At 36.1% G+C, this 27391-nt stretch overlaps 1 protein-coding gene across 1 annotated transcript in view; it reads left to right on the top strand.

Moving 5' to 3' along the window:
* RYR2 (ryanodine receptor 2) overlaps positions 1 to 27391 on the top strand; it is a 762156-nt gene that overhangs the window by 433941 nt on the left and 300824 nt on the right. Inside the window, exons 18-24 of the mRNA XM_055147039.1 lie at positions 359 to 492; positions 2446 to 2687; positions 6874 to 7066; positions 9375 to 9591; positions 12279 to 12383; positions 16232 to 16335; positions 24075 to 24158. Of these exons, the coding sequence (XP_055003014.1) occupies positions 359 to 492; positions 2446 to 2687; positions 6874 to 7066; positions 9375 to 9591; positions 12279 to 12383; positions 16232 to 16335; positions 24075 to 24158 (1079 nt within the window). The remainder of the gene's footprint in view (positions 1 to 358; positions 493 to 2445; positions 2688 to 6873; positions 7067 to 9374; positions 9592 to 12278; positions 12384 to 16231; positions 16336 to 24074; positions 24159 to 27391) is intronic.

The raw sequence follows: 27391 nt of genomic DNA, 5'->3' as shown, positions 1-27391 counted from the left end.
ATCTTTAAAGATGTTTTAAAACTAAGATTAGAAAAAAATACCAAAAAAAACTAAGATTAGAAAAAATTAAATATGCATTGATAATAATCAGAAAATGGAGTGTCAGTTTTTTTTTTTTTTTTTTACTAAAGTTTTCATTGCTAAGTTACGTTCAGGCAATATGATTTGGTGTGTATTGATAATGTCAATGAGAGAATGGGCATTTTTCAATTTGTGCGGGAAGGAAAGTGATGAAATAAGTGAACGTTCTGCTTTTATATTGAAATGACTCCGTCAGAAGTAAAAGGAGGGTCTGTTTTAGTCTTTGTGAAACTTACTCAAAGTACTTGAAAATTTGACACGGAGTTTCCCTTCCCAGGTTCTAGACGTGCTGTGCTCCCTCTGCGTTTGCCATGGAGTGGCGGTCCGTTCTAACCAGCATCTCATCTGTGACAATCTCCTGCCCGGAAGAGATCTGTTACTGCAGACTCGCCTTGTGAATCACGTCAGCAGGTAGACTGAGATAGACAAAGACACAGAACTGGCAGCATAACAAAGGGATTTGATTTAAACTCTGGAGCTAAGACATTTTATGGACTGTTTTGTTACCATCTTTTATGTCCGTTCTATCATTCCTCAAATGCCTGAGCTGATAGATATATGGGAGGTCCTATTTCTTAATGTAGTTTAAGGAAAACATTGCATTTTATAAAATACTTGAAAACAGCCCCATTTTGTTATTTTATTTTTGTGCTGACATATGAGATTGTTTTGCTTCATAAAACACAACTAGAAAAAAAGGGATTAACCCAATGTCAACAATTCCTGAATTACATACTTTAAACACCCAAATAAAATGCATTACTTCATAGGTTGTGAATTCTAGTAGCAGAGGTAAAATAACAGTTGATAAGTTGATGAGAACATCTAGAGTCACAATTTTGCTGGTACTAATATATAATTATGATCATACACTCTGGATAGTATCATAAACTAAAAAAGCATTTTTACATTATTAAATAATTCTTTAAATAGCTTTTATTTATTTTTCTATTGAGCAGTATAAGGATTTTCTACTGAAAGTTGACATAATAATAGATGAATTGAGAAAAATATATATTTATCACAAATAATTACATTTGAAGTTTTGTTCACATTCATATGCACTTAGGATATCTTTCACATTTTTAGGAGCGAGTGACAATTGTACAGTCATATAGTTGTATATAATTACATGTTATGCCTTCTTAAAAATATAAAAACACTACATTCTTTAGTATCATCTTTTAAATGCCCTGACTTTATAATAAAAATAAGTTAGGATCAAAATATTCATATCTGATATCAAAGGATATTATTTATAGATTCACAAGAAGTTCTAAAATATTTTCAATTGGCTCTGCCTTCTAAGAGATCATATATTCACTGAGTATTGTGTCCTAACTGCTCTACTAAATGCTTTTCAGACATTATATATATATATTTTTTTACCAGGTACGACAATTATTCACATTATATAAATTAAAGTACTAGGACTATGCACTGTCGTCCTGTTGTTCATCGATTTGCTCAAGCACATTAGGACTATAAATGTACAAAAATGCAACTTACATTGTGTCATGCTATCTTCCTTTTAATAAACAACAATGGTGACTATAATAAATACAACCTATAATTAAGACATTGTTAAGTGCAAGCATAATGACTTTTATGCACTACATGTACCAGTTATCTAGGAAACACTCAATACTTGAATCTGTTTAACAAAAATGTAAGGAATTTCTATATATTTATGCATTGTTTTTAAGCAGGATTGCTTGGGAAACTCCCTTCAGTTGCAATTAATGAGTAGAAATTCCTGAGACCTTTGGTTTAATATAGAATCTAACTATATTTATAACTACAACTATAATATAATATAGAGCATAACTCTCCCTATAGAGTGTATTTACATATGCGTAACTGGAAATTCTGTTCACAGCAAGGTAAGGTGAATAACAAAGCAAATTATCCACTGTATTTCCTTCACTAACTTGATTTGCTGCTAATTCATCATGACTCAAAACTTAGTTTAAAATACTTATTGTGCATCCCAGATTAATAATACCACTAGTTTTAAATTCCCTTATACTGTTTCATCCTCAATATAGTAAACAGTGTAAAATATGCTGTAGACAAACTGAGAAAAAAATAGTATTAGACTACTGATACTGATATTCTAGTGATACCTGTATCTAGTGATACAAGTAATAAAAGAAGCGAACACCATTCACTGAATGGTAAGAGTGATACTCGCTGTCATTACATGTTATCTTTGATTCTTTTTAATAGTTTTTTGGTATAAGAGGAAACACCCTCGATTTGCCACGTATGAGGGAAGGACTCATGTTTAAAATAGTGAGATGCAAATAAAACTCTGAAAAATTTTTCTGGATGTTCTCATGTGATATCTTTATCTCTTTAAAGCATGAGACCCAATATTTTTCTGGGCGTCAGTGAAGGTTCTGCTCAGTATAAGAAATGGTACTATGAGTTGATGGTGGACCATACACAGCCATTTGTGACAGCAGAAGCAACTCATCTGCGAGTGGGCTGGGCTTCCACTGAAGGTTATTCTCCATACCCTGGCGGCGGTGAGGAATGGGGTGGAAATGGTGTTGGAGATGATCTCTTTTCATATGGATTTGATGGTCTTCATCTTTGGTCAGGTAAGGGCTATGAATTTTCTTAACAACATACCTGAAGGAAATCTTTTTTTAAAATTATTTTTATATTCCTTTATACTTTATATAAATGCTCTGGTTTACAAAGTTGTTCATGGTGATTTGTTACAGACATTCAATATACCAACGCCAATCCCACCAACATTGCTCATTCCCATCACCATTATCTCCAGTTTTTCCAACCACCCTTTAAGTCTAGCAGCATAGTAGTCCCTCAGTAATTTATTTTATATTGCTTGTTATAAATAACTTTCTTTTAAAGTAATGATCAAAAAATGTTTGAAGGAAATCTTTTTGTCCATGTTCTGTTCTCATGAGAGTTCTTGGTACTTCTTAGGTTGAATGTCTTCTTGTGATTTCTTATTTTAAAAGCATTCCTTCATTATCCAGAAATTTGTCATTGAAAACTGATGAGTAAAAATGTAAAGAACAAAATTTCATAGGGAAAAAAGAAAATGTTTAAAATTGTAGTATCTTACCAAAGGACTATATTGCTTATGAACAGTGTATTTAGAAGTGGTATTTTGGTTCGCAAATAAGCCACAAAAATGACTTCAATGCTGGAAAATATGTGCTTTAGTATAGATGGAATTGAAAGGTATGTCATCCCAAGTCACTGGAATCTAGTAAATGGTTTGCTAATTTTAGATCTACAAAATCAAATGTAAACACATTGACTTCTGATTTACTTCTGAAGGTCAAATTTATAGTAATTCAGATCATCTTGGAAATATGCCCCTTTTCTTTTTACATGTTGTTAAAATTGAATTGAAAAGACTAAGGATCGAGTTTTTGGTGAGAGCACATTTTTTCCCATTTAGTGTGTTGCAGTAGAAATGTTCTTTGAAACCAAACTTTTGAGCAATGTCTTTATTTATTCTTTTCAATTTAAATTTTCTATATAATTGCCTTCCTTCTTTGTGCATTTACCACACTCAATGTGTGTATAAGAAAAAAAAAGGGGAAAAAATATGATGAATTTCCTTTTGGAGAATTTAAATATAGAAGTATGGAAGGATCTCAATGAACAGCGTAGGAGATTTGGGTGCAAATTTATAATTTAGAACTTGTAAATCAGAATGAAGAGCCATCTTCCTTTCTGGCTATGCAAAGAACAATAATGTAACTAACTCCCAAATGGGTTAAATATGTTCTTATCTGAAAATGTTTCTAAATGGCTCCATCAATTTGAGGGCTGTGAAAACTGGACTTGCAGTTGTTCACTACTGAATGTATTTATCTTACCTATTTGTTTCAGTGTTTATACAAACAGTTTATTGCGTAGACTCTTGCTTAGTCTCTAATCTTATTAATGCAAACTCTAAGATAAAATAATACATTTATATTATGTTATCAGTGAAATAATATTTTATCAGCTTTTAATCCTGACAAAACAGGATTTAGCTTTACTTTATTACCTTTATATGACTGCATTACCTTTATATCATTTATTTTTATTTAGAGAATATAGAAGTACTTGGTAGTGAGATTATTACTTGCATATTTAGATATTGGTAATAATGTTCACACTTTTAAAAGTAGATCTGCTCCAAGCTTGGCATTTAGGCTCACAGTGGTTTGTGAAAATCTTGAATTGCTGGATATATATATATATATATTTTTGAAGGTATTATACAAAGGCAACGCCTGTATCCTAAGGTTTAATTTTTTTGTCTTTGCTCAAAATGGTAATTTTTGTTTGTGAGTATGAATGTCTGGGAGAACCTTATTTTCTTATCTTCCAGTGTCCTCATAGGACTACCTAGCAAAGGAATTCTGGTTCAATCAGAATGTATTTAGGCCAGAGTTGACCAGAGCAACAAATAAAATTTATTAAAAAATATACTGGAGAGTTAGTACTGCAAGTATGGTGGTTGCCTAGCATGGGACTGACCCAAGTTTGATCCCCGGCTCTCACTATGGTCCCCTGTGCCTGAAAGGAGTGATCCCTGAGTGCAGAGCCAGCAGTAAGTCCTGAGCACTGCCGGGTGTGGCCGCAAAACCAAAGCATAAATATCACTGTATCAATGCCATCCCATTGTTCATTGATTTGCTTGAACGGGCACCAGTAACGTCTCCATTTGTCCCAGCCCTGAGATTTTAGCAGCCTCTCTTTACTCATCTTTTGCAACAAGTGGAGGCTCTTTCAGGGTCAGGGGAATGAGACCTGTTGTTGTTACTGTATTTGGCATATCAAATACACCATGCGGAGCTTGCCAGGTTCTTCCGTGACTGCGAATAAATAAATAAATGAAATCACAGAATACTATATAACTGATTTACAAAGTTCACATGCGGGTATGGTGCTGCAGTAGGCCCACCAGTATTCACGGGGTGAGTGCATCAGCAGCCTGATGGTGCCTCCAGGCTTCCTGGTACCCCAAACTGCCACTGTACTTCTGACCAGACCCCTACAACTCGGGACCAAGTTTCCCAAGAAATTAAATGACCAAAAGTTAGTTATATGGGAGCCACACCCACAAACTACCTCCAGTTCAGCTATGTAAGCTTATTTATCAACCTTGTTTCAGAAACTCATAAACAAATGCCAAAAGAGATCAAAAGCCTCAGTTAACCATGTAAGAATGAAGAGACCAGTTTAAATCGAAGGGGGGCAGGTCAGCCGGGGGCAGGTCAGCCTTGTGCACATCCAAGCAGAGTTCCTGGCAGCCACTTGCTTCCACAGTTCAAAGTTTCCACCATGCCCTGAGATGGACTACACCATCTCAGGACGGACCTCACCGAGTTATAACTTGTTGAAAACTCAGACATGCAGCTTTTGTGACTGTAGTCTCCAGGCTTTCTTGGGGTTGGGATGGGCTACCTCCCCCCACTTCCCTGCACTTCTAGAAGCCTCAACAGTTACATACACACCCCAAAGCTGCCACCCAGTTAAAAAAGGCAGTCCAGCTTTACCTTCCGAATAAAAATACTGAACACCCTGAACAAAAGTGATGACCTCCAAGTACCTGCATTGCAAACTATAATGCAAGGGTCAGGGGGAGGAAGGAAATGCCTGCCATAGAGACAGGATGGGGTAACGGGGGTGTTGGAAGGAAAATGGGGGACATTGGTGGAGGGAAATGTACACTGGTGGAGGGGTGGGTAATTGTATCATCGAAACCCAATCACGAACAGCTATGCAATGGAATGGTCTAACTCTTAGATATTTAATAAAAAATTTTTTTAAAAAAAGTAATGTGGAGTTCATGCCAGTTTCAGTCAGTTTAATCAGTGGCTGAATAAATAGCAATAAAAGTACATTTAAAATACAATCTTAAATACATTAAAAACAACTAATAAATAAATAAAAAGTTCAAATCTAGTCCAGGAGGTAGTTCAGAGGACTGGAGTGCATGCTTTGCATGTAGGAGACCTGGACATAACCCCCACACAGCATGATCCTCTAAGCACCACCAAGAACGAATCCCTAGCACCACCAAGTGTGGGTCCCCCCCCAGAAGAAGAGATTCTTATGGAACATATAAATTATAAGTAAATGGACTACATACTTGTAAAGCTAAGAATTACACACATGAAAGTAGTATATACATACCAGAAATAAAGCATAAATAACTGGTTAAAAATACATTTATCAAATGTCATTTTTATGCCTCAAATTCTATACTTCAGAAGCTGAACTAGATCTTTAAAAACAATTGCAAAACAACAGCAAACCAATTGGCATATAATTTTCCTCTGACAAATATAACAGGAATTATTTTCTTATGTATTTTTTATTTTTTAAATAAGAAGGATTTTCTATTTGCAAAGGGGACTGACATGAAATACTGCTATGTCTGAGTCTGTTCTTATCAGCCATTAATTTAATCATAAAAACTCCACAAGGCAATGACATTTAGTTTACAGGAAATCAAGAATGAGAGAGGGTAAGTAATTTGCTGATGGTCAAACAAATAGTAGGTGGTAAAGTAGCCACTTGAACTCTGGATATTTTCTTCTCATATCTTTCTCTTATTAGTTCTGAGATAATGTATAATTCCTGAAATGTGACATTAAAAATCATTATTATGGTTTTCTATTGTATTATACATTGTCATCGTGCATTGATTTATCACCAGCTATTCACATCTTTTGCTTTAATTGTGAAGATGATGTCCTGATATTTTTTTTAAAAAATGCATTTTCTTCCTTAATGTTTGCCCCATAGGTTGTATTGCTCGTACTGTAAGTTCACCAAACCAGCATCTGTTAAGAACGGATGACGTCATCAGCTGCTGTTTAGATCTAAGTGCCCCTAGTATTTCATTCCGAATTAATGGACAGCCTGTTCAAGGAATGTTTGAGAATTTCAACATTGATGGCCTCTTCTTTCCTGTTGTGAGTTTCTCTGCAGGAATAAAGTTAGTATTTCTCTGTTGTTTTGCTGTTCCTTTCACTTTTCATGCTTTCACCAAAGACTCTTTATCCTGCTTCCTTTCTCCTTCCTTCTCACTCCTGGAAAAAACATGTTGCCTGTTCCTTGAAGAAGGAGGTGAAACACCCAAGGAGGGAGATATTGAAACTGAATGCCTTGTCAGCATAATCTGTTATTTAACTATCATTTAAATATATGCAGTTTACTAATTTTTTCCTCACACCATGTTCCTTTAAATTTACTTTAAAAATTATAAGGAGAAATAATTGCTTTCAAAACAGCTTTTGTTTTCTTTTATTTGCTATTTATTAATTTTCATTTTCCTCATAATTTCCCTCTTCCCCCACTAAGCCCCTAGTTCCTGCAGAAAGTCATAATTTGCTGCTGTTGATTTGGTTGAGATGCCTCCATTTCTGTATTGCCCTCTGTCTGTCACACTTGTTAATTTCCTTCAGTCAACATTACATATGGTTTCTTTTGTTAGTGTGGTGAGGTAGAGGTGGGCATCACCTGGCAGTATTCAGGGCGTACTCCTGAAGGCTCAATGCGGCTGGGATCATACCATACATGCCATGTGCAACATTGTGCCATTGAACTATATCCCTGGCCTCTCTACTCACCATTAAAAGAGAAACATACATACATACATATATATGTGGAGAGAGACAGACAGACAGACAGAGATAGAGACAGAGACAGAGGACAGTGAGACAGAGACAGAGAGCCAGGAGAAAATAGAAGGTGTTTTTTTTTTTAAGAAAAGGTTTATTCATGTATTTATTTATTTGAGATTATTTATTGGGCAGTGGAGGCTGGCCTTACCTTTGAGCTTAGGGCTTCCTTCTAGCTCTGTGCTCAGAGTCATGCCCACTGGTGCTCATATGCACTGCTAGGGATTGAACTTGGTCTCCCACAAGCAGTAAAAGCACCTTCTTATCACCAAACCACAGAGTCCACAACACTGAAAACATGAGATCCAGCAAAACTTTAAAGTGTGCCTGTCGAGGGTGGTGGGCAGGCGAGGTGGGATATTTGGGAACACCGCAGGTTGGCTGCGGTGGGATTGGTGCTAGGCTATTGGATGTATAACTCAACTCTCGAAAACTTTGCAAATCCTGATTCTTTAAATTTGTGTTTAATAAAATGCATTTGCTACTCTATTGTCTCTCCAGATCTGAAAGAGAAATTTCAATGGAGTGATATAAATGACAGAAATTTCTTTGGAGTGATATAAACAGTGATTTGAACCTGGACAGATAGTACAGGGGTTAAGACCTTGCTTGCAAGAGTCCCTTTTCCCCCATTGGGGTGAAACTGTACAAAAACTTGTTCTACAAGTTTCTGGAATACTTTTTGTTTTTTGTGCCACCTCTGAGTTTGCTTTATGATTTTCACTTATTTATTTTATTGTTCTAGAATTAAATACAAATAATAATTAAAAAGGAACTATAAGGTCTAAAAACAAATTATAAGGCCAATAAAATTTGAATTTACTTTTCTAAGTTCAGAATCCAAAAAAAAATTCTATCAGTTAGTTTTGTTTCAAAAAGTTATATTCAGGCTAAAGAAATAGTGCATCAGGGAAGGAGCTTGCATCAGGGTTGGAATGTGACCGACCCTGTTCAATCCACAGCATTCCATATGGTCCCCCTAGCACCACCAGGAGTAATTCCTGAGGCAGGCCTGAAATAATGTCTGAGTACCGATGGGTGTGGCCCCAAGCCCCCCCTAAAAAAAGAGAAAGTTATGTTCAGTGGAACTTAGATAAAAAATTTAATTAAATAACTGTCATGTATAAAATAGTATGCCAATATTTTCGTTATTGCTAAGAGTAAAAGATAAACTTTATCAAATGAAAGTGCCATTTATATCTACTTTAAGGAAATTTGGGGGGAAATTGGGGCACTAAAAAGTGATTTTTTTCTATTAATTATACTTTGTCTTGATCTATAATTTAATGTCAGTAGGTAGATCATTTAAATTTTTCTTTGCGGATTATTTGAACACTTAAATGGTCAAGTGCTTTATTCACATAACAGGTCACGTGTACTCTTGCTAATTCTTTAGTGAATAATAACTCTTCATTGATTTATTAACACAGTTTAATTAGCTTTTACCTTTTTGGATTATAAACCCTTAGGCTCAAAGGTGCAGGCATTATGATAGTACCTCAGAGGGGTTAAATATGGCTTCTAATGACATTAGTTTGCTATTTATAATTCCTACTTTGTGTTTGATTGATGGGAAACTTATACGTACCCAGAGATGAAACTCACCCCCAGCATCACTTTTAGGGTACGCTTTCTACTTGGAGGAAGACATGGGGAATTTAAATTCCTTCCTCCGCCTGGTTATGCACCATGTTATGAAGCTGTTCTGCCAAAAGAAAAGTTGAAAGTGGAGCACAGTCGAGAGTACAAGCAAGAAAGAACGTATACACGGGACCTCCTGGGCCCTACGGTGCCCCTGACGCAAGCTGCCTTTACGCCAGTCCCTGTGGACACCAGCCAGGTACTCAATGAACTCAGTTGGCGACCGTTTGTATTGCTGTTCTAGACAATGCCTTTCAAACTCTTCTCACTAGCCCTGACACAAGTGCACTTCGTAGTGGTGCAATTGATAGGCATAGGGGAGCATGTTTTGTAAAATAATGTTGACTCTTACCAGGTTCATTCATCTGTTTTCTATTCTATCCTGTTTTTTTGTTACTGCTGTTGTTTTAAGGGGAGTCTTAAGTCACCATATTGATTCTATCATGCACTAATTGATCCCAAACGTAGGTTATACATGTTCACTTAGAATACTTTTTATTTATTTATTATTGGTTTGGAGAGCCGGCAAGCTACTGAGAGTATCTCGCCCGCACGGCAGAGCCTGGCAAACTACCCATGGTGTATTCAATATGCCAAAAACAGTGACAACGAGTCTCACAATGGAGACGTTACTGGTGCCTACTCGAGCAAATTGATGAGCAACGGGATGACAGTGACAGTGATTATTGGTTTGAGGGCCATATCTCGCAGTGGTCAGGGGTTACTCCTGGATCTGCATTCAGGGATTATTTCTGGCAGTGTTCAAGGAACCCAATGGGGTGCCAGAGATTGAACACAGGTTGGCCATGTGCATGGCAAATGTTGTACCCCCTGTATTATCTTTCAGACCCTTAGAATTTTTTTTATGTAGACTTAGTTATACATTTCTTTCCCCATTTTGATACATTGACACTTTTTTTGAGTAATTCAGTCGCCCTTTTTCTTGGGTAGAGATCAAAATTATGGGCTGGAGGCTCAGTGCTTTAGTGTGTATCTAATGCCCGTTTTGGAAACTTGAGAACGTGTGGATTGCAGTGCAACGTTTGTCATAGTTAATAATGAACACTTTAGCATAACACCTAGCATAACACTGACTCCCAATGTTAGCCATTATTTTTGCCTCTCAGTTCCGTAAAAGAAAAAATATTCTGACGCAGAAAATGAATTCAACATTGCTTCCTTTAGGTGGTGAAGTTGCTTCAGTAAGGCTGGTCCTGTTGCTCGTTTATTAGTTTTTTAGAAGAGCAAGGGGTTTGCTTCTCACATCTGAAGTTGAATTAATAGAAGGCCTCAGAAGCTTCAATTGTTTAGTGAAAACTTGTTTTACCTTTTGAATCAAATATCTTTTTTTTTCTCCATGCTAACTTTCTGTGTCTTCATAGTAACATAAATAAGCTTTGTTCACAGTCCTTGCAAGGTGTTGGGATATCTAGCTTTACCAAATTTCAGCAGTAAACAAAATTAGAAGAATAAAAATAGACTGACAAGCACAATTGGATGATGCAGTGGTAAGAAATTTAGGATTTTCTGAGACCCTGCTAGATAACCACCACTGTTTTTGGAAATAAAGCAATGGGGCACACTCCAGAAGAAAGTTTGCCTCCAGCAGTGGGCCATACACATTAGCTTGCTTGCTTTGGTGTGAGGCTAAATGTGAGGTAACAAGAGAGTATATCCTCAGACATTAAAAAAAAAACAACAGCCACTCACTTTGAAAACCATTTTTCAGTTTTCTATGAAGAGGTTAAGTGAACTTCCTCTTTTTAATGGGATCATGGAAATACATTTTCCTTGGACATTTATTTCATAAAAGCAACAGAGAAATGTTGGTGACTAGTTGATCTCTTTTGAGATGTTTTTATGAGTTCCCAGAAAAAAAGCTGGTAGGTGAAGTTACCTGGTGGTGGTGGTGGGACGTGGGCATAGGTAAATATTCTGTTTTTTCTGAGTGTACTGCCACATTTATGGCTGCGTGATATCTCCAAACTCCACAATATTGTCACCCAGTAGCAGCACACCAGATTGCATGGGATGTAATGCAGAATCCAAACAATATTGACTAACAAAAAGTATTAATACAGAAGGCTTAACTTGCAACAACAGATTAGTAAATCCTCAGACAAGGACTTAATGTCTCCCTGGTGAGACATAACAGTTTTTATAAATTTTCTTCTAAGGAAATATTTCTTGATTATTCTGTTAGTCGTTTATTAGTGACAAGCAATATCAAATAGATTTTTGTGGGCCTGCTGCAAGGGCAGGCTTGAAGGGTGGTGAGGAAAATGGAGACAGTGGTGGAGGGAGAGTGACAGTGGTGGTAGGGTTGGGATTGGAATTTTGAGTGCCTGTAACGAATCATCATGAACAACTTTGTTAATCACAGTGTTGAAAGAAAGTGTGTGGGGGAAAGAAACAGAGCAAAGTTATATTAGGAATTCAGAGAGACACTGGATTATCCTCTGGACACTGAATTGCCTTCCTTATGGTCTGTGCATACTGATCAGGTTGGCACAAGAATTTGGGGGATGATTTATATTTTAAAATAATACACAACTGTGTTATATTTACTCATGTCCACTCAGACATCCTTCTTAATTGTTGCTTCCCCCACTAACACTGTTTTGTTCCTAAACTTTATTAATAAATTTACTTGCCAACCCAACATGTCCTCCCCCAAAGAAAGATCCAAAAAGTTTAACTACAGCATGTCCCTAGTTATAGTTTTACAACTGTTATGCTAGATAATTAGAAACCCACATCTCTCATTACATCTTAATAGTTTAAGAGATAGTTTTATTCATTTTACAGAAAGGAAAATTAGTATTGCTGTTTTTACATATATTTACGGTGTCCCCCCCTTGTTTATTCTTTCTTTTTAAATTTTAGATCGTGTTGCCTCCTCACCTTGAGAGGATAAGAGAAAGACTGGCAGAGAATATCCATGAACTCTGGGTTATGAATAAAATTGAACTTGGCTGGCAGTATGGTCCGGTACATAATTTTGAAATTTATTTTCATATTCTCTTAATACATCTTTGTGAAAACAACGCTTCTCACTCCTGCTTTGTGCTGACAGGAATTGATTACTTTGATTTTTTTTCTACCCCACACATTAGTTTTGAACAATTTTTCCTTATTAGAAGGGATGGCATTAATTGACAGGATCATTGAAGAATGATTTAGTTGTCTGATAATTGAAAGGAATTAATCTCTAGGTTGAAAGCTAATTTTTTAAACCAAGGTTTCCACATACAGATAATATGCATCCATTTCTAGTATGCATCCATTTCAATGAGGGAAAAAACCCTCACTGAAATCGAAAGTTAAAATTAAGAATGAAAATAAATGATCTGATTTGCTCCTTTCATTGCCCATGATGTTCTACTTCTTTTTGTACTGTGCGTACAAAGTCTTCGTCCTGTGGCCCAGTATTCACCACAGATTCAGTAGTTGAAGAAAGGCTGAGAAATAATGACTCTGTATATTTCTGGTGGTTTCTGGTGATTATGTTATTAAAGAGTTTGGTTTGCAGCTTATCTGTAAAGTTTAGATTTTAAAAATCAAAACTACTTCTCATGTATTCCAACTGTACCTCATACTCTTTTTATTTTAAAGCAGAAACATAACAAAATTTTAATTTTTATAGTGTTACAAAATTTTATTTTAAAGTTTTTTTAATTTAAGTTTTAAATTGTACCTTTTAAAAACTGCATTCACTGAATCCAAATTCTGACTAAATAAAGGCATACATGTTAATATAAAATTTAGCTATCAATTTATGTCAGTAAGAAAATACTATTATAAATATGTGCATAGTTCAATAACACAGGATTATAGTGGAAGTCACTATATGATTCCAAATGATGGAAATAGTTAAATTATAGAAAAAATCACCACACATTTCTAGTTGAGGGGAAAAGGTTCATATTAGAAAATTAGAAAAGATTTAATACCCAAATATTAGAAAATATTTAGTACCCCATTTAAGCACCCCAAACCCAACAAAAACATATAGTTATAGTATTTGCATGCAGGGACTTATATTCGAGAGAAATGGTCTTGATTTCAAGTTGGTAGGATTCCTTAAAGGATTGTGTTGTGCAGTGAATCCATGCTGTGTTTCTTCATGAAAAATTAGGAAAGTGAAGGTCTCATTATTTATTTTCCAATTAAATTTAGCTGCGATCAATATCACACCTCCTGTTGTTGCTATGTTCAAAGAACCCCCTTATGGTCTTGCATAGCAGATGATAGAGGCCTTTCAGGCGTCCTTCCCCTGGCCACTCCACATTATCCTCTGTCTGGATTCAGGCTGCTTTAAAGAACATTGTGACTTTTGCACACGGCACCTTTCTTGGAGTGGAGACCACAGTCGAATATTTTCTGATGTAATAAAACAGTTATATTCTTAGGACCTGTTCTTGGTAAGCACAGCTGTGTGCATCATATAAAAGAATATCAGATTATGTTGGAGAGTATCAGATTCAAATGTATTTTATTCTGGAAAAATTTATTCTTCCCAGTAGGTTGAACTATTGGGAAGTTAATCTTTTGTTTATTTATTTATTTATTGGCCTCCTTTGATGGTGCTCATTACTTACTCTGGCTCTCCACTCACGGATCACTCCTAGTGGGTTCAGGGGACTTATGGGGTACTGGGAGTCAGCCCCAGGTCAGCCCCATGTAGAGCAAGAATCCAACCTGCTGTGCGATATCTCTGCTTTTTTTTGCGTAGAATTTTACAGACTCTTTTGCACATAGTTTGAAAAATGTTTCATAGCATTAAGCAATAGCTCTAATTTATGAAGATACCCAGTAGGTACATTTAGCATTTGTCTCTTCCATTAATCTTTAATAAGTGCTTATTATTTGCCTAGCTTTGTACTCAGTACTGTATGCCTGCCGAGACTGAAAAAAATCCTTGACTTTGTGTTGTTTTGCATTTTAGGAATTTCTGGTTTAGTTGAATAATAGACTTGCAAGCAATTACAATCTAAGAATATAATGGAGGTGCCTACAAAATAAAAAAATAAAAAAAAACATATTTACTTCTCTCCTGGGAAATCAAGAAGGCTTCCAGGAGAAAGTAAATATTTGATATCAGTCCTTTCGGACAAGTTGCAAGTGAACTAGCAATGAGGGATCAAGAGAGTATTCTAAGCAGAGAAGCTGTAATGTGTTCAAACATTGAGGTGAAGTTGCAATGACAGCTTCAGTCATTTAGGATCGCCAGAGGGTAAAGAACAAGGCCTTGCACTTCACTCTAACAAGTGGTTCAAAGGAGAAGTGGATGGGAAACTTAGCTCAAAGTGTTTGGGGTCAAATATGATTTTATTCTAGCAGAGGATGAAGAACTCTGGGGAGTGATATTGAAGTCTGTGCCTCGAAAAGTTCTGCTGTTAGTCTGGGGAAAGAAGGTCAGCGTAGAATACAGGTAGCCTTCTCTGAGACCTGGTGAGTTTCCTCACTGTACACTCCGCAGTGGTCATGGATAAACCAGGCTATAATAGACATTTTGGAACACTGAGTATTGATTATAGGCAAGAAAAAGAAGGAAACCTCAGCACATTTCCTGCTTGGGCTTGATACCAAAGTACGTGGTATTACCACTTAGAGAGTGGATTTTACCCACTTGAGAGTAGATGATTTCATAACTTGGAAACATGTTTTACTTTTATATTCGAATCTAGAGTTAACTTTGGGATTAACTCTAGGTTTCACTTTCAGAGTTTCACAATAAACTGGACATATATCATATATTTTTTGCAGAAATTATGTTTATTTGTAATGTTCATCAAAAAGAAAAGAATAAGTACCTTATATTTAAATTGGTAACCTCTGAAATGGTATGAATCAAACTTGCTCATGTTTGCATACAACTTATATGGCATTTATAGGACCTAGTGATCATTCACATGGAGAAAATAGCTTCCTGATAGCAATTGCTATCATCTAGGTGTTACCAAAGCAGTATGCCTATTTAATTTAGATTTCTAAGATCTTTTAAAAACCTAATGACTAATGCAAGAGTATCCAACAAATTTCTCATAATACAGTCATAAAATATTGAATTTGCTTTTTTTCTGATTGCTAATGTATACTTCAATGATTAATATGGCAAACATGTTCGTATTAGGTCAACTGATTATTATTATTAAAGTGACAGGATAATTTATAAGAGCAAAACATAGCATATTATGAGTGAAAGGAATAGTTGGAATCACCTCAGAGAGCTCATAGTAATCAAACATGTGCTCTTGGCCTTATACTTTTCTTATCTAGAATTCATTTCAATTTCCAAAACATTTTTTGAAGTGCCTATTATATACAAGGGATATTGTAGGTGATAGCCAAGAGCAAGGGACCATAATCCCTGTTCCTTTGGCATTATTTTATTCTGGCATTGGGAGAAAGGTGATAATTCAGTAAATAGGAATCTAGTTAGTTAGCTGGTATAATTGTAATTAAAAGGAAATAGGAAAAAGTAGGGTGGGTGATTTAATTACCCAATTAGAAAGGTGGGTATAATAAACCTCATTTAGAAATAAGGTTTGAGCAGATGCTGGAAGGAGGTGCAAAGACAAAGGGGTAGAGCAGGCATAGGTTTAAGAGACAATGCTAAATAGTAGAATTGTAAGCAGTTCAAATCAGAGCAGGTTTTTGTCACTGACCTTGAACATTAATACTGTCTGGAAGATTACAGAGCTAGCTTTGTTGGGGTAAAGATCTGAGCTTTTCTTTTTGCTTTTCCTCTTCACTTTTCCACAACATAATTGGATTACCATTGCTCTTGTCTGACACTGGAGACTATTATATACCGATTTTCTGTCCTCTTTCAGGTTAGAGATGACAATAAGAGACAGCATCCGTGTTTGGTGGAGTTCTCCAAGCTGCCTGAACAGGAACGCAACTACAATTTACAGATGTCCCTTGAGACCCTGAAGTAAGTTTCCATACTTTTCCTACCTTGCAGTCTGCCTTATCACAAAGGAATAAAGTATTTATATTAAACATTAATATAGCCTTAAAATTATTTTAATTCTGGTTAGAACTTCTCATACTACACAAGCACATTGGTTCAATACTTATTAGAAATTAGATTACACCATTAGATCACACGATATTATATGTTATGTCTTTATCTTCCATCGTAGTAGTCTCCAATATTCTACAGATATTTATGTTATCGTGAGAACATGGGGATTTCATGAGCCAATATAGTGTTACTTGCATTGGGGACTGTACACGGGTGCTATGTCAATCACAAATTGTTACTGGTTTATGACATAATAAGTAAAAATATTGATAACAAGCATTTAGAATCATTTATGGGACTGATTTTATATGTTTTTAATGTAATAATTAAAAATCATGAGATTGTTTTATGTTTTATTTTGAAAATTTCATTTTCTCTAACAATTTTATTATGTTTTATCACAACATGAGACCCAAATAGATTGAAAATTTTTTTAAAAAATGACCCTTTACCACAGATAGTTTGAGAAGCACAAGTCTAATATTCTTAAAACATGATGAATTAAAACAAATTAGTTTTTATTTTTACTGATAACTTTCTCAGAGATTTTGATGTATTGCTATGCAGTGTGAATCTCAAAGACGAAATGGAATCCACGAATGATAAAGGAAGTTTCAAATTTTAATGTAGAGAAGTTCAGAAAATATTTTTATGAATTGTTTACATTTTTGGTTCTTTTTCTATATGTGATTCACTTCAGGACTGTATTCATTCAAATAGGTCGCTTGAACTAACATATTTTTAATGAAATGTTATTTTTTGAAATATGATGTTGAAATCATATTTTGGTTCTTTTTGTTAACTAGCTTAGTTAAGAGAAAAAAATTTCCCTTAGAGGTATCTTTATCAAATGCCTAGAACACAGATTTATTTACTTTTAAAATTTATTTTGAGTTGATTCTGCTACACCAAGCAGGGGTTAGGGGCCATTCTTTTTTTTTGTGGGGGGGGGTCACACCCAGCGATGCTCAGGGGTTACTTCTGGCTTTGCACTCAGGAATTACTCCTGGCAGTGCTTGGGGGACCATATGGGATGCCGGGGATCAAACCCAGGTCGGCCGCGTGCAAGGCAAACGCCCTACCGCTGTGCTATCGCTCCAGCCCCCTAGGGGCCATTCTTGACTCTGAGCTCAGTAGTGAACCCTGCTGGCACTCATGGGACCATATTTGAGGATTGATGATGGATTGGTCACATGCAAGCCAACAGCCTATTCCCTATACAATCTCTGGCTCCAATAAAAATTAAATACTACCTAAAACTGTAGGACTTGGGGTCAGATATACTCTCCTTAAAAATACAATATTCATCACAGTATAGACAAATTGGCACAGAATGAATTTAGGTTCTAATATTATTTTAAAAGGAAAAGAAGCACAAAATCTAGTAACTCGAGAGTCTAGTACAGATGAAAATTGACATATTGCTTGTAATCAGGAATGTGCAAATGAATCACTATGGCCTATGTAGCTCAAATTCACAAATCCCTGTCATATGTAGTCTTGACACTTGCATATTTATTTTACTGAGTGATGGGTGTAGTTGATCACTTGCTCATGTTTTACAAAAAAATATTTTATTGAAATACAATTGACAGATAAGTTTCCTAAATTTATAATATATTACTTATCATTTGATTAAAATCTAAGCCAATGAATGCAAAAAGCAAATCAAAGAAAGAACTGGTGTGAAAATCTTTATGCATATGTACATATACATGCATATATATATAAACTAGTATGATATGCCTTTGGCATTTTTAACAGCTACTAGTGACTGATTAAACACAAGGCTGGCTGATTAATAATCAGACTGCATGCTCCAAGATGCTGCCTATGGTGAATGTTAAATCCTTTTTCATGAGCTGATTCCTAATATTTTATGGTTATATTTAATGAATATATTTCTTTTTAATTTTTTTATTGAATCAACATGAGATACGTTACAAAGTTGTTCATTTCAAAGTTGCTTTTCGGTTATACAATGTTCCGTTACTCATCCCTTCACCAGTGCACATTTCCCACAAGTAATGTCCCTAATTTCCCTCCCACCCTCCTCCTCCCTTCTGCCTGCCTCTAGGACAAGTGCTTCTCTCTCTCTCTTTTTTGCTCTTTTTCTCTCGCTGTCTCTTTTTCTCTCTTTCTTCCTTCTCTCCCTCCCTCTCTCTCTCTCACTTCTCTACCTCTCCACTTCCAGTTACTTAGAGAACCCTTCATAAAACAGTTTAATCTTTTAGATTTAAAGACTTATTTCTCCTATGAAAATCTTCGACTTTATGACTTCTTTTTCTTTAAATTTTATTTTATTAAGGTGTCATGACTGGAGCGATAGCACAGTGGGTAAGGCATTTGCCTTGCACGTGGTCAACCCGGGTTCGATTCCTCCATGCCTCTCGGAGAGCCCGGCAAGCTACCGAGAGTATCCCGCCTGCACAGCAGAGCCTGGCAAGCTACCTGTGGCATATTCAATATGCCAAAAACAGTAACAACAAATCCCACAATGGAGACGTTACTGGTGCCTGCTCGAGCAAATTGATGAGCAACAGGATGACAGTAATACAGTGATACTTTCAATTTTGTCGGCTCCGAATGAAATAATATTGATAAAGCCTTTAACACTCTGTGTCTGATAGAGAATGTTCAGATTAATTTTTTATGTGGAATTTTCATGAGGGTGTGGGTAGAGGTATAGTATAGCGGGCAAGGTGCTTGCATTACATATGGCCGCCTGGGTTTGATTTATGACACCAGATGTGGTTCCTTGAGCACTGCAAGGAGGGATCCCTGTGTCTGGAGCGAGGAATAAGCCCTCAACACTGTCAGGTGTAGCTCTCCTAACCCTTCCCCTGCTAAAAATAACAAAAACAACAGAAAAAATCAATTTACATGCATGTTGTGGGAAATATTACCAGTTTTATTTAGTTAAGTCCTTGGGTAGTGTCAAAAAGCAAAAGGACACCCTAGAATACTCTGTATTTGGGGTTAAGATGTGATTTAAATGACTAGATGCTTTTGATGTTTTTCTTGTTATTGATAGGGATGCATCAGTATGTTGTTAATATTTATTTGGGGGGAGTTAGTTGGCCATACTTGGTTGTGTTCAGGATTTACTTCCAGCTTTGTGCTCAGGGACTATTCCTGGTGGTGCTCCGGGGACCGTTTGTAAACTGGGGTTGGCTATGTACACGACAAGCACTTTTAACCCCTGTATTATCTCTCTGGCTCCCAATACATTGTATTGTAACTACTCAGCCAGTCTTGTAACTTTGGGAAAGCCTGGCAGTTTCTTAAAAGTTTAAATGGTAATTGACCATATAGCCTAGCATTTGTTTAACACCCCGGAAAGAGTGAAAGCATATGCCCACTCAAGACATATATGAATGTTCATAGAAGCTTATTATTCATAGGAGCATTAAACATAATATCCTAAAGTTAGAAACTGTTCAGATATTCTCCTCAACTGAAGAATGGATGAACATAGCATTAAATACAATAAGATTCTATAAGATAATGGGAACAGAAATTACTACCTCATACTATAATACAAATAAGCCTAAAAATTATGTTAATTAACCAAAATCTAGCATGAGAGATTCTCTATTGATGGCTCTACTTATATGAAAATTCTGCTAATGACAAATCCATAGAGAAGATACTTCACTGGTTGCCTGGGTGTATGCGTAAGAAATGACTGCAAGTAACCAAAAAACAAAAACAAAAAACAAAAACAAAACAGGGCTGGAGCAATAGCACAGCAAGTAGGGCGTTTGCCTTGCACGAGGCCGACCCGGGTTCGATCTCCAGCATCCCATATGGTCCCCCAAGCACCGCCAGGAGTAATTCCTGAATGCATGAACCAGGAATAACCCCTGTGCATCATTGGGTGTGACCCAAATAGCAAAAAACAAAGCAAAACAAAATAAAAAAACAAAAAACAAGAACTGAAGAGGTAATGGAAATACTCTAATATATCACTATAGTGTTGTAGTGATGATCATGTAAAATTTATTAAAATAATAAATTATTCTTTGAAAAATACCTTTGCAACACATCAAGTTTCGATGCTGCCTTTCTGGTTATAGCCTACATGGGTCCCATCCATCCAATGAACTATGAGAATCTTAGCATGGCATTCAATGCTGTTCACTTCCTATGTTAGGTCTCCAGACATTATAACTAGTAGAACTCTTAATGAGCTTGTACTTTAGTTTTAATTGCTTGAATTTAAGATAAGTATTAATATTATTATCATCCTATCATTTTTCAGAGCTTGATTTTGTATCCTCTTGATAATTTTATAATCCTTTATCTCATTATATAAAAATTATAGTTGAGGATTATCTGAAGTTCTCAACAACTGCAAACTTATCACCCTTATTTAGCACAAGGATAGTATAAAGTGACTTTGGAAATTCAGCAGATAAATGAATAAATGGAGGATGATGTAAGAAAAAAATCTTTTCTGCATTTTGCATAATGTTTGAGTAATGTTTGTGTTTATTCTGGGAGTTAATTTTCTATTCTCCTATTGATGATGAATGTTATTTGACTTTATATACATTATTTAAATCATTTTATAGCTCCAGTAATTTCTTGCTCTATCAATTATTTTGTTGGCTGGCACTTGCAGGATAATTTTTTAGGATTATCTAATTTTTCTATATAACCTCAAATTAAATTTCATAACTATATATGCATTTACATTATAATCATCATTCTGTTGATCGTCGATTTTCTCGAGCGGTGTCAGTAATGTCTCCATTCGCCCTAGCCCTGAGATTTTAGAAGCCTCTCCTTACTCGTCCTTCCCAACGGTGCTGCATTGGAGGCTCTTTCAGGGTCAGGGGAATGAGACCCATCATTGTTACTGGTTTTGGCATATGAATATGCCACAGGGAGCTTGCCAGACTCTCCCATGTGGTCAGGAAATTCACATTTGCTTGCCAGGTTCTCTGAGAGGGAGAACTAGGTTATATATAAAGATTTGGAAATGTGGACATATTTATCTAACAGTACTACTCTACCACTGTCATTACTGCACCACTGTCATCCTGTTGCTCATCAGTTTGCTTGAGCAGGCACCAGTAACGTCCCCATTGTGAGACTTGTTACTGTTTTTGGCATATCAAATGCACCATGGATAGCTTACCAGCCTCTGCCGTGCAAGCAAGATACTCTCAGTAGCTTTCCAGGCTCTCCAAGAGGAGTGGAGGAATTGGACCTGGGTCGGCCATGTGCAAGGCAAATGCCCTACCTGCTGTGCTATCGCTCTAGCCCTATCTATCTAAGAGTACATCGAAATAATTTTAGATATTTGCCACATCTCTACTGGCATTCAAGTGACAGTAGAAATTCCCTGATTTGAAAAGGAGGTGCAATAATAACATTCTCTTGAGATAGAGAAGCCATTCAGTATTACTGGCATTAGAACCATTTTCTCTGCGTAAACCTAGAGTATTTTAAAGATTGAACTCTAAATATGAATTAGAAAGGTGTAAATTGGGAAATGAAGGAAAGATCATTCAGAAGAGGAGGAATACAGGATATTTAGCAAATGAACAGATGGGGCAGAAGTTCATGGGCATGTTAGTGGTGGCCAGGTGAGGTGAGTGGGTACATCAACACCTGTGTAAACACATCAATATAATATGAAGAATTAAAATAAATACTACTACTACTAAAATTTATAGATATTGGATAGTTATGTGACTTAAATTGTAAGGTTCCTGCTTTATGAATGTAGAACCCTGGGTTCAATCTGCAATGATGTGGTCCCCAGGGACCACTGGCTGTGTAGCTGTATCCCCAAAGCACGGCTTGGTGACTCTGGGGCCATGAACATCACTGAGTAGACTCCTTTTCCTCCTAAATGAATAGATTGTTCTTGGAAAATTAGAGAACTTATATTTCCATAAAGGATTAAAACATATACAGAATTTAGTAAATGCTATGATATGTGAATTATTTGTAAGAGATGAATTATTTAATATTTTGTTTAGAACTGGGTACCCACCTAGGGAAACAATAATGTTAATTGCCTGTTTTTAAATAGGTTCAAACCACATAGTTTCCTCTGACTCCACCCTTTATCCAAGAGTGGGGACAATTTTTCCTTAAATAATTTCACAAATTGTGAATCGTTGAGTTCCTCATATATTCGATAAGCCATTGGAGAAAAATGGAAAACTTTAGTTGTGTGAACATAAATTTAAAACTCTGCATGAAAGAACACTATCAAGTAAAAAAAAAAAAAGAAAGAATGGATGAGATCATCCAGGATTTAAGGCACTCGCCTTGCAGATGGTCAATCCAGGTTCAATTCTAGAACCTGCATTTAGTTCCCTGAAAACCACCAAGAGTGATCCTTGAGTACAGAGTAAGAATTAAGCCTGCGTATCATCATCTGTGGCCCAACCTACCCTCCCCGCCAAGAAAAAGTATCACTGTATCACTGTATCACTGTCATCCTGTTGCTCATGGATTTGCTCGAGTGGTCACCAGTAACATCTCCATTGTGAGACTTGTTGTTACTGTTTTTGGCATATCCTGTACGCCACGGGTAGCTTGCCAGGCTCTGCAGTGAGGGCGAGATACTCTCGGTAGCTTTCCGGGCTCTTTGAGAGGGGTGGAGGAATCGAACCCTGGGTCGGCCATGTGCAAGGTGAATGCTCCACCCGGTGCGCTATCGCTCCTGTGGGGAAGTATTTGAAACTCAAATCTTAGTGCTAGTGAAAGGCAATAATCCTGACCTAACAGAAATGAACAGACTACTTGCACAGTAAAAATAAATACAAGTATCTATTAAGTATGCAAAATGGTATTCTAATGCACATAGAGTTAAAAGTTCACAATTTAAAGTCTAGTAAGATATCCATTACCTATTTATTGCTCAAGATCAGACCATTGATCTTGTTGGAAAACGTATGCAAAATAGTCAATAACATAAAACTAACTGGTATATAAAGCATCTCCAGCTAAGACATTTGAAAGTATTTTTCAGTGTGTAAAAATGTATGTACCCATGACCTAATAATTCTATATGCTCATAAATGTATCCTTTATATGAAGGGTGAAGTATGTTTACTAAATATATGAGGTTTTTTATTGCTTCAGATTATAAAAGACTACAAATACAGAATTGGGTGAAGACACTATTACTCTGTTAGCTAATAAAAGCCTTCAGAACTATTGAAAAATACATCAATTTTACACGAAAGGGCAGCATGCCAGTTTTATTCAAAAGTTATATTATCAATATAGTAGATTACAGAGAACTGTCTCTGTATCCTCATTATGTAAAGAAAAGATAGAAATATGCATTACTATGTGCATAAACTTTAGCTGGATCTTCAAGAATTGGTTGCAATCAGTGCCTTTTGGGAAAGAAGAAACACTGAAGAAGTTGGGGGCGGAGCGGAGAGGCGGGGATGGTACTTTTAAAATAATCCTTCATTTACATTTCAGTTTTCAATGTCTTGATCATTACTCAAGAGAAATTATAAGCAAATGTTTTCTTTTGCTTTAGAAACATAAGGCTTTTGCTTTCAGGAAGAATCAGTCAATCATCTTACATCCAAGTCTCCTATTTTGTTGGGTTCTTGTGAACATAGGAACAGAATTTGCAGCTTACCTCTGATTTTGTTTTCTAGGACTTTACTGGCTTTAGGATGCCATGTGGGTATATCAGATGAACATGCTGAAGAAAGAGTGAAAAAAATGAAGCTACCCAAGAAGTAAGTTGATAATCTCACCAACATCAAATACATTGATTTAGTATTTTCAAAAAACTCTTGACAGTGGTCTATGATTTTTAGTGTAATCGCTCAAGCTATAACATTCAGATTCAAATTTAACTAAGGATTATTTCAAGACTATGATATGGACAAAGTTTCTGTGATATGATCTAGGAAATAAACAAAGCTCAGAAAATATTTAGCAATATGTTACAAATTATGTGTATTACAAATAAGAAAACTATGGATGGGTTTCAGCATTAAAACAGAAATATATTCTTTTATTTTCTTCTTAAAAACTATATTTTAAGATGAGTGATACAGTTTAAATCATGCCTCATTTGCCTTAAAATGAAAAGTGAGGGAGGTAATGATATAGTAGTGATTTTGCCTTCTTTGCAAAATTTACCTCTTAAATTTCCCCAGAAAAAAATTTTAGGTATTTTTATGATGTGAGTATATTGGTATCAGAATAATCACAAATAATCATGGGAAAGCACAGCAACCAAGAAAAAAAGATAAAATAGTAACATTTATATAATGAAAAAGTGTTTCTAGAGGCAGGGATATGCCACCAATGATTGAATGGATGTTTTGCCTGTAAAAAGCCCTGGGTTTGGTTTGTGTCCCAAATCACATACCTCTGCCATACCACTTGGAGTAACATCCATAGAAAGATAAATGAAGAAATAAATACACATATACATAAAGAAATGAATACATATATGTAAACACGCACACACATATATATATACTTATATATGTGTGTGTGTATATATATATATATATATATATATACGCACATACACTTCACTGTCACTGTCTGTCATCCCATTGCTTATTGATTTGCTCAAGCGGGCACCAGTAACGTCCCCATTGTGGGACTTGTTACTGTTTTTGGCATATCAAATACGCCACGGGTAGCTTGCCAGGCTTTGCCGTGTGGGCGGGATACTCTTGGTAGCTTGCCGAGCTCTCCGAGAGGGGCGGAGGAATTGGAACCAGTTTGGCCATGTACAAGGCAAACGCGATACCCGATGTGCTATCACTCCAGCTCCACATATATATTATGTTTGGCATAGTTCTTAAAAGCTAGTAACAAACATTTTATCACGTTTAAAACATAAGAAAGGACAAGCAGAACACTCCCCATCAAAACTGATGTGTTCTAGATTTTGAAAGGACATTTCTTATAATAACTTTGGGATATTTTCAGGGAAGATACACAGTTGTAGAGGATACTATAAAAAGGACCTTAATGAATACTATCAAATGATATCAAATTCTTATTCATGGATTACAGAGCTGAGAATATCACGTAAGGGGAAAATGATTTGGGGGGAATAATGAGGTAGGTTGTGAGTAGCAGGAGAACATGGTAGAGAATCTCGGGTGGTGAGGCGACAAACAGTACACTGCAAAACCGTAAACACTAACATTATAGTAAACATGTGGCCCAAACTATAATTATACACACACACATACAAAAAACTTATACCAAAGAAAAAGGTTTGTACAGAGCTCTAAATATGAAGGAATTAAATAGATAACTTAAAATATGTATACACACCTGTTCTAAACAAATTCTGATTCTGATTCTACCAAATAGTTTTAAAACTATTTTTATTGAGGTAACATCCAATTTATGAGTACCAATGATTATACAGTTTAGGACTGCAATGTCGTGCTGTGCCCACCGGCAGTATCTCTCCATCACAGTCCACTGAGTTCATTTAACTTACGTCCCCTATTCCTTAGTACCCTCAATTCTGTGCTCAGAGTCTAAGGGGTTGTTTTTAAATGAACATTGTCCTTTGCTTGCTTTCTTTTTTGATTATTTCCACATCAGTGATATAGCAATATATTTCTTACCTATTAGACTACCTCAGTACCTCTCTACAGAGATTTTTTAAAGCTAGTTACTTCTAATGTGTGTATTTAATGGAAAACACAAAAGATATTTTGTTAAATGCAAAAACAGAAAGATAATTTTGCCCATTAGAGATCAAGATTTATGATAAAACTTAGGTCATTAAGAAAGCATTATAATGGTGTAGGGAGGGAGTAAGGAATGGAGGAAGAGAGAGATAAAGAGAGAAAGATACAGAGAGATCTCCAATGGTTCCCACACATAAATGTCAGAAGTCTCATTAAAGATTAGTGAGGGAATGTTGAACAATTCAACTAATGGTTTTTATATAGTGGGTAGGTGAAAAAACTGCCTAATGGTGCACAGAAACATTTGCAAAATTACTTCAGAACCTAATTACAGGAAATAATATATTCTTGAAGACTATAAAATGGTGATATGGGAAAGATATTTTTCAATCATTAAAAGAACAAATTATAAAACTCCCATCATTTTGTTAAAATTTGTTAAAATATCAACTCCTTTGAGTTCTCTTCACTAAGTATGTCCTTTCACACGATATATTTTTAAATTGTACTTCTACTTTTCATATAAATTTTTTCCCTGTCTCGTAAATTGAAGATGCACTTAGTAAGGGTGTTTTCTTTGCTACGATGCTCCCAGCTTCTAAAATACCTTGCAACATGGTAATATAAGGCTTCCGTCCTTTCTTCCTGTTCCCTTTTCAAATCAGTAAATTACACAGCCATACATGGGAAGAACTTTGTTTTGAGGTTTGGGAACTCTTTGCCTTTCTTCAAATGACTCTAGAGGAATCTACTTCGATGCAGACTATCTGAGATAATGCTTCAAAAGTCCTGAGAAAGTGGGAAGCCAGTGAAAAAGAAAAGATCAGGCTAGTAATCTGATGAGTGTTGGGAGATAGTAGAGTTTAAGGCTTGGCTGTGGTAGACCCTGTTCCATCCCAGGCACCCACATATGCTTCCACAAACTCTTCCGGGAGTGATTGCTAAAGGAATTGCAGAAGTAAACAAAGAATGCGAGATATTCAGTAGGAAACATACCATGTGAGGGGACTGGAGGATAGCACAGTTAGGGTCAGCATCAGTGGTGGAGGGAAGCACTCAACCAGTGGGGAAGGGGGGGTTGGGAGGAGGAGTTGGTGCCAAAAGCACTCAATTGGGGGGAGGAGTTGGTTTTGCAGGAAACCTTACAAGTAAAAAAGAGCCTTTTGTAGAAGCAGACTGATGGGTAGGAAGCAACTGGTGAGGCTGGGTTTTCAAGCTCCTGTGTGCCACTGTGTGTTCAGCTGAACTCTAGCAAACTGGAAGTAGGCTGCAAAAATTGTCTGCTTTCACTGAAT

The sequence above is a fragment of the Sorex araneus genome, chromosome 9 (genome assembly GCF_027595985.1).
Source record: "Sorex araneus isolate mSorAra2 chromosome 9, mSorAra2.pri, whole genome shotgun sequence".
Classification (NCBI taxonomy): Eukaryota; Metazoa; Chordata; class Mammalia; order Eulipotyphla; family Soricidae; genus Sorex; species Sorex araneus.
The sequence above is the reverse complement of the archived record's forward strand: the minus strand, read 5'-3'. Positions and strand labels throughout refer to the sequence as shown.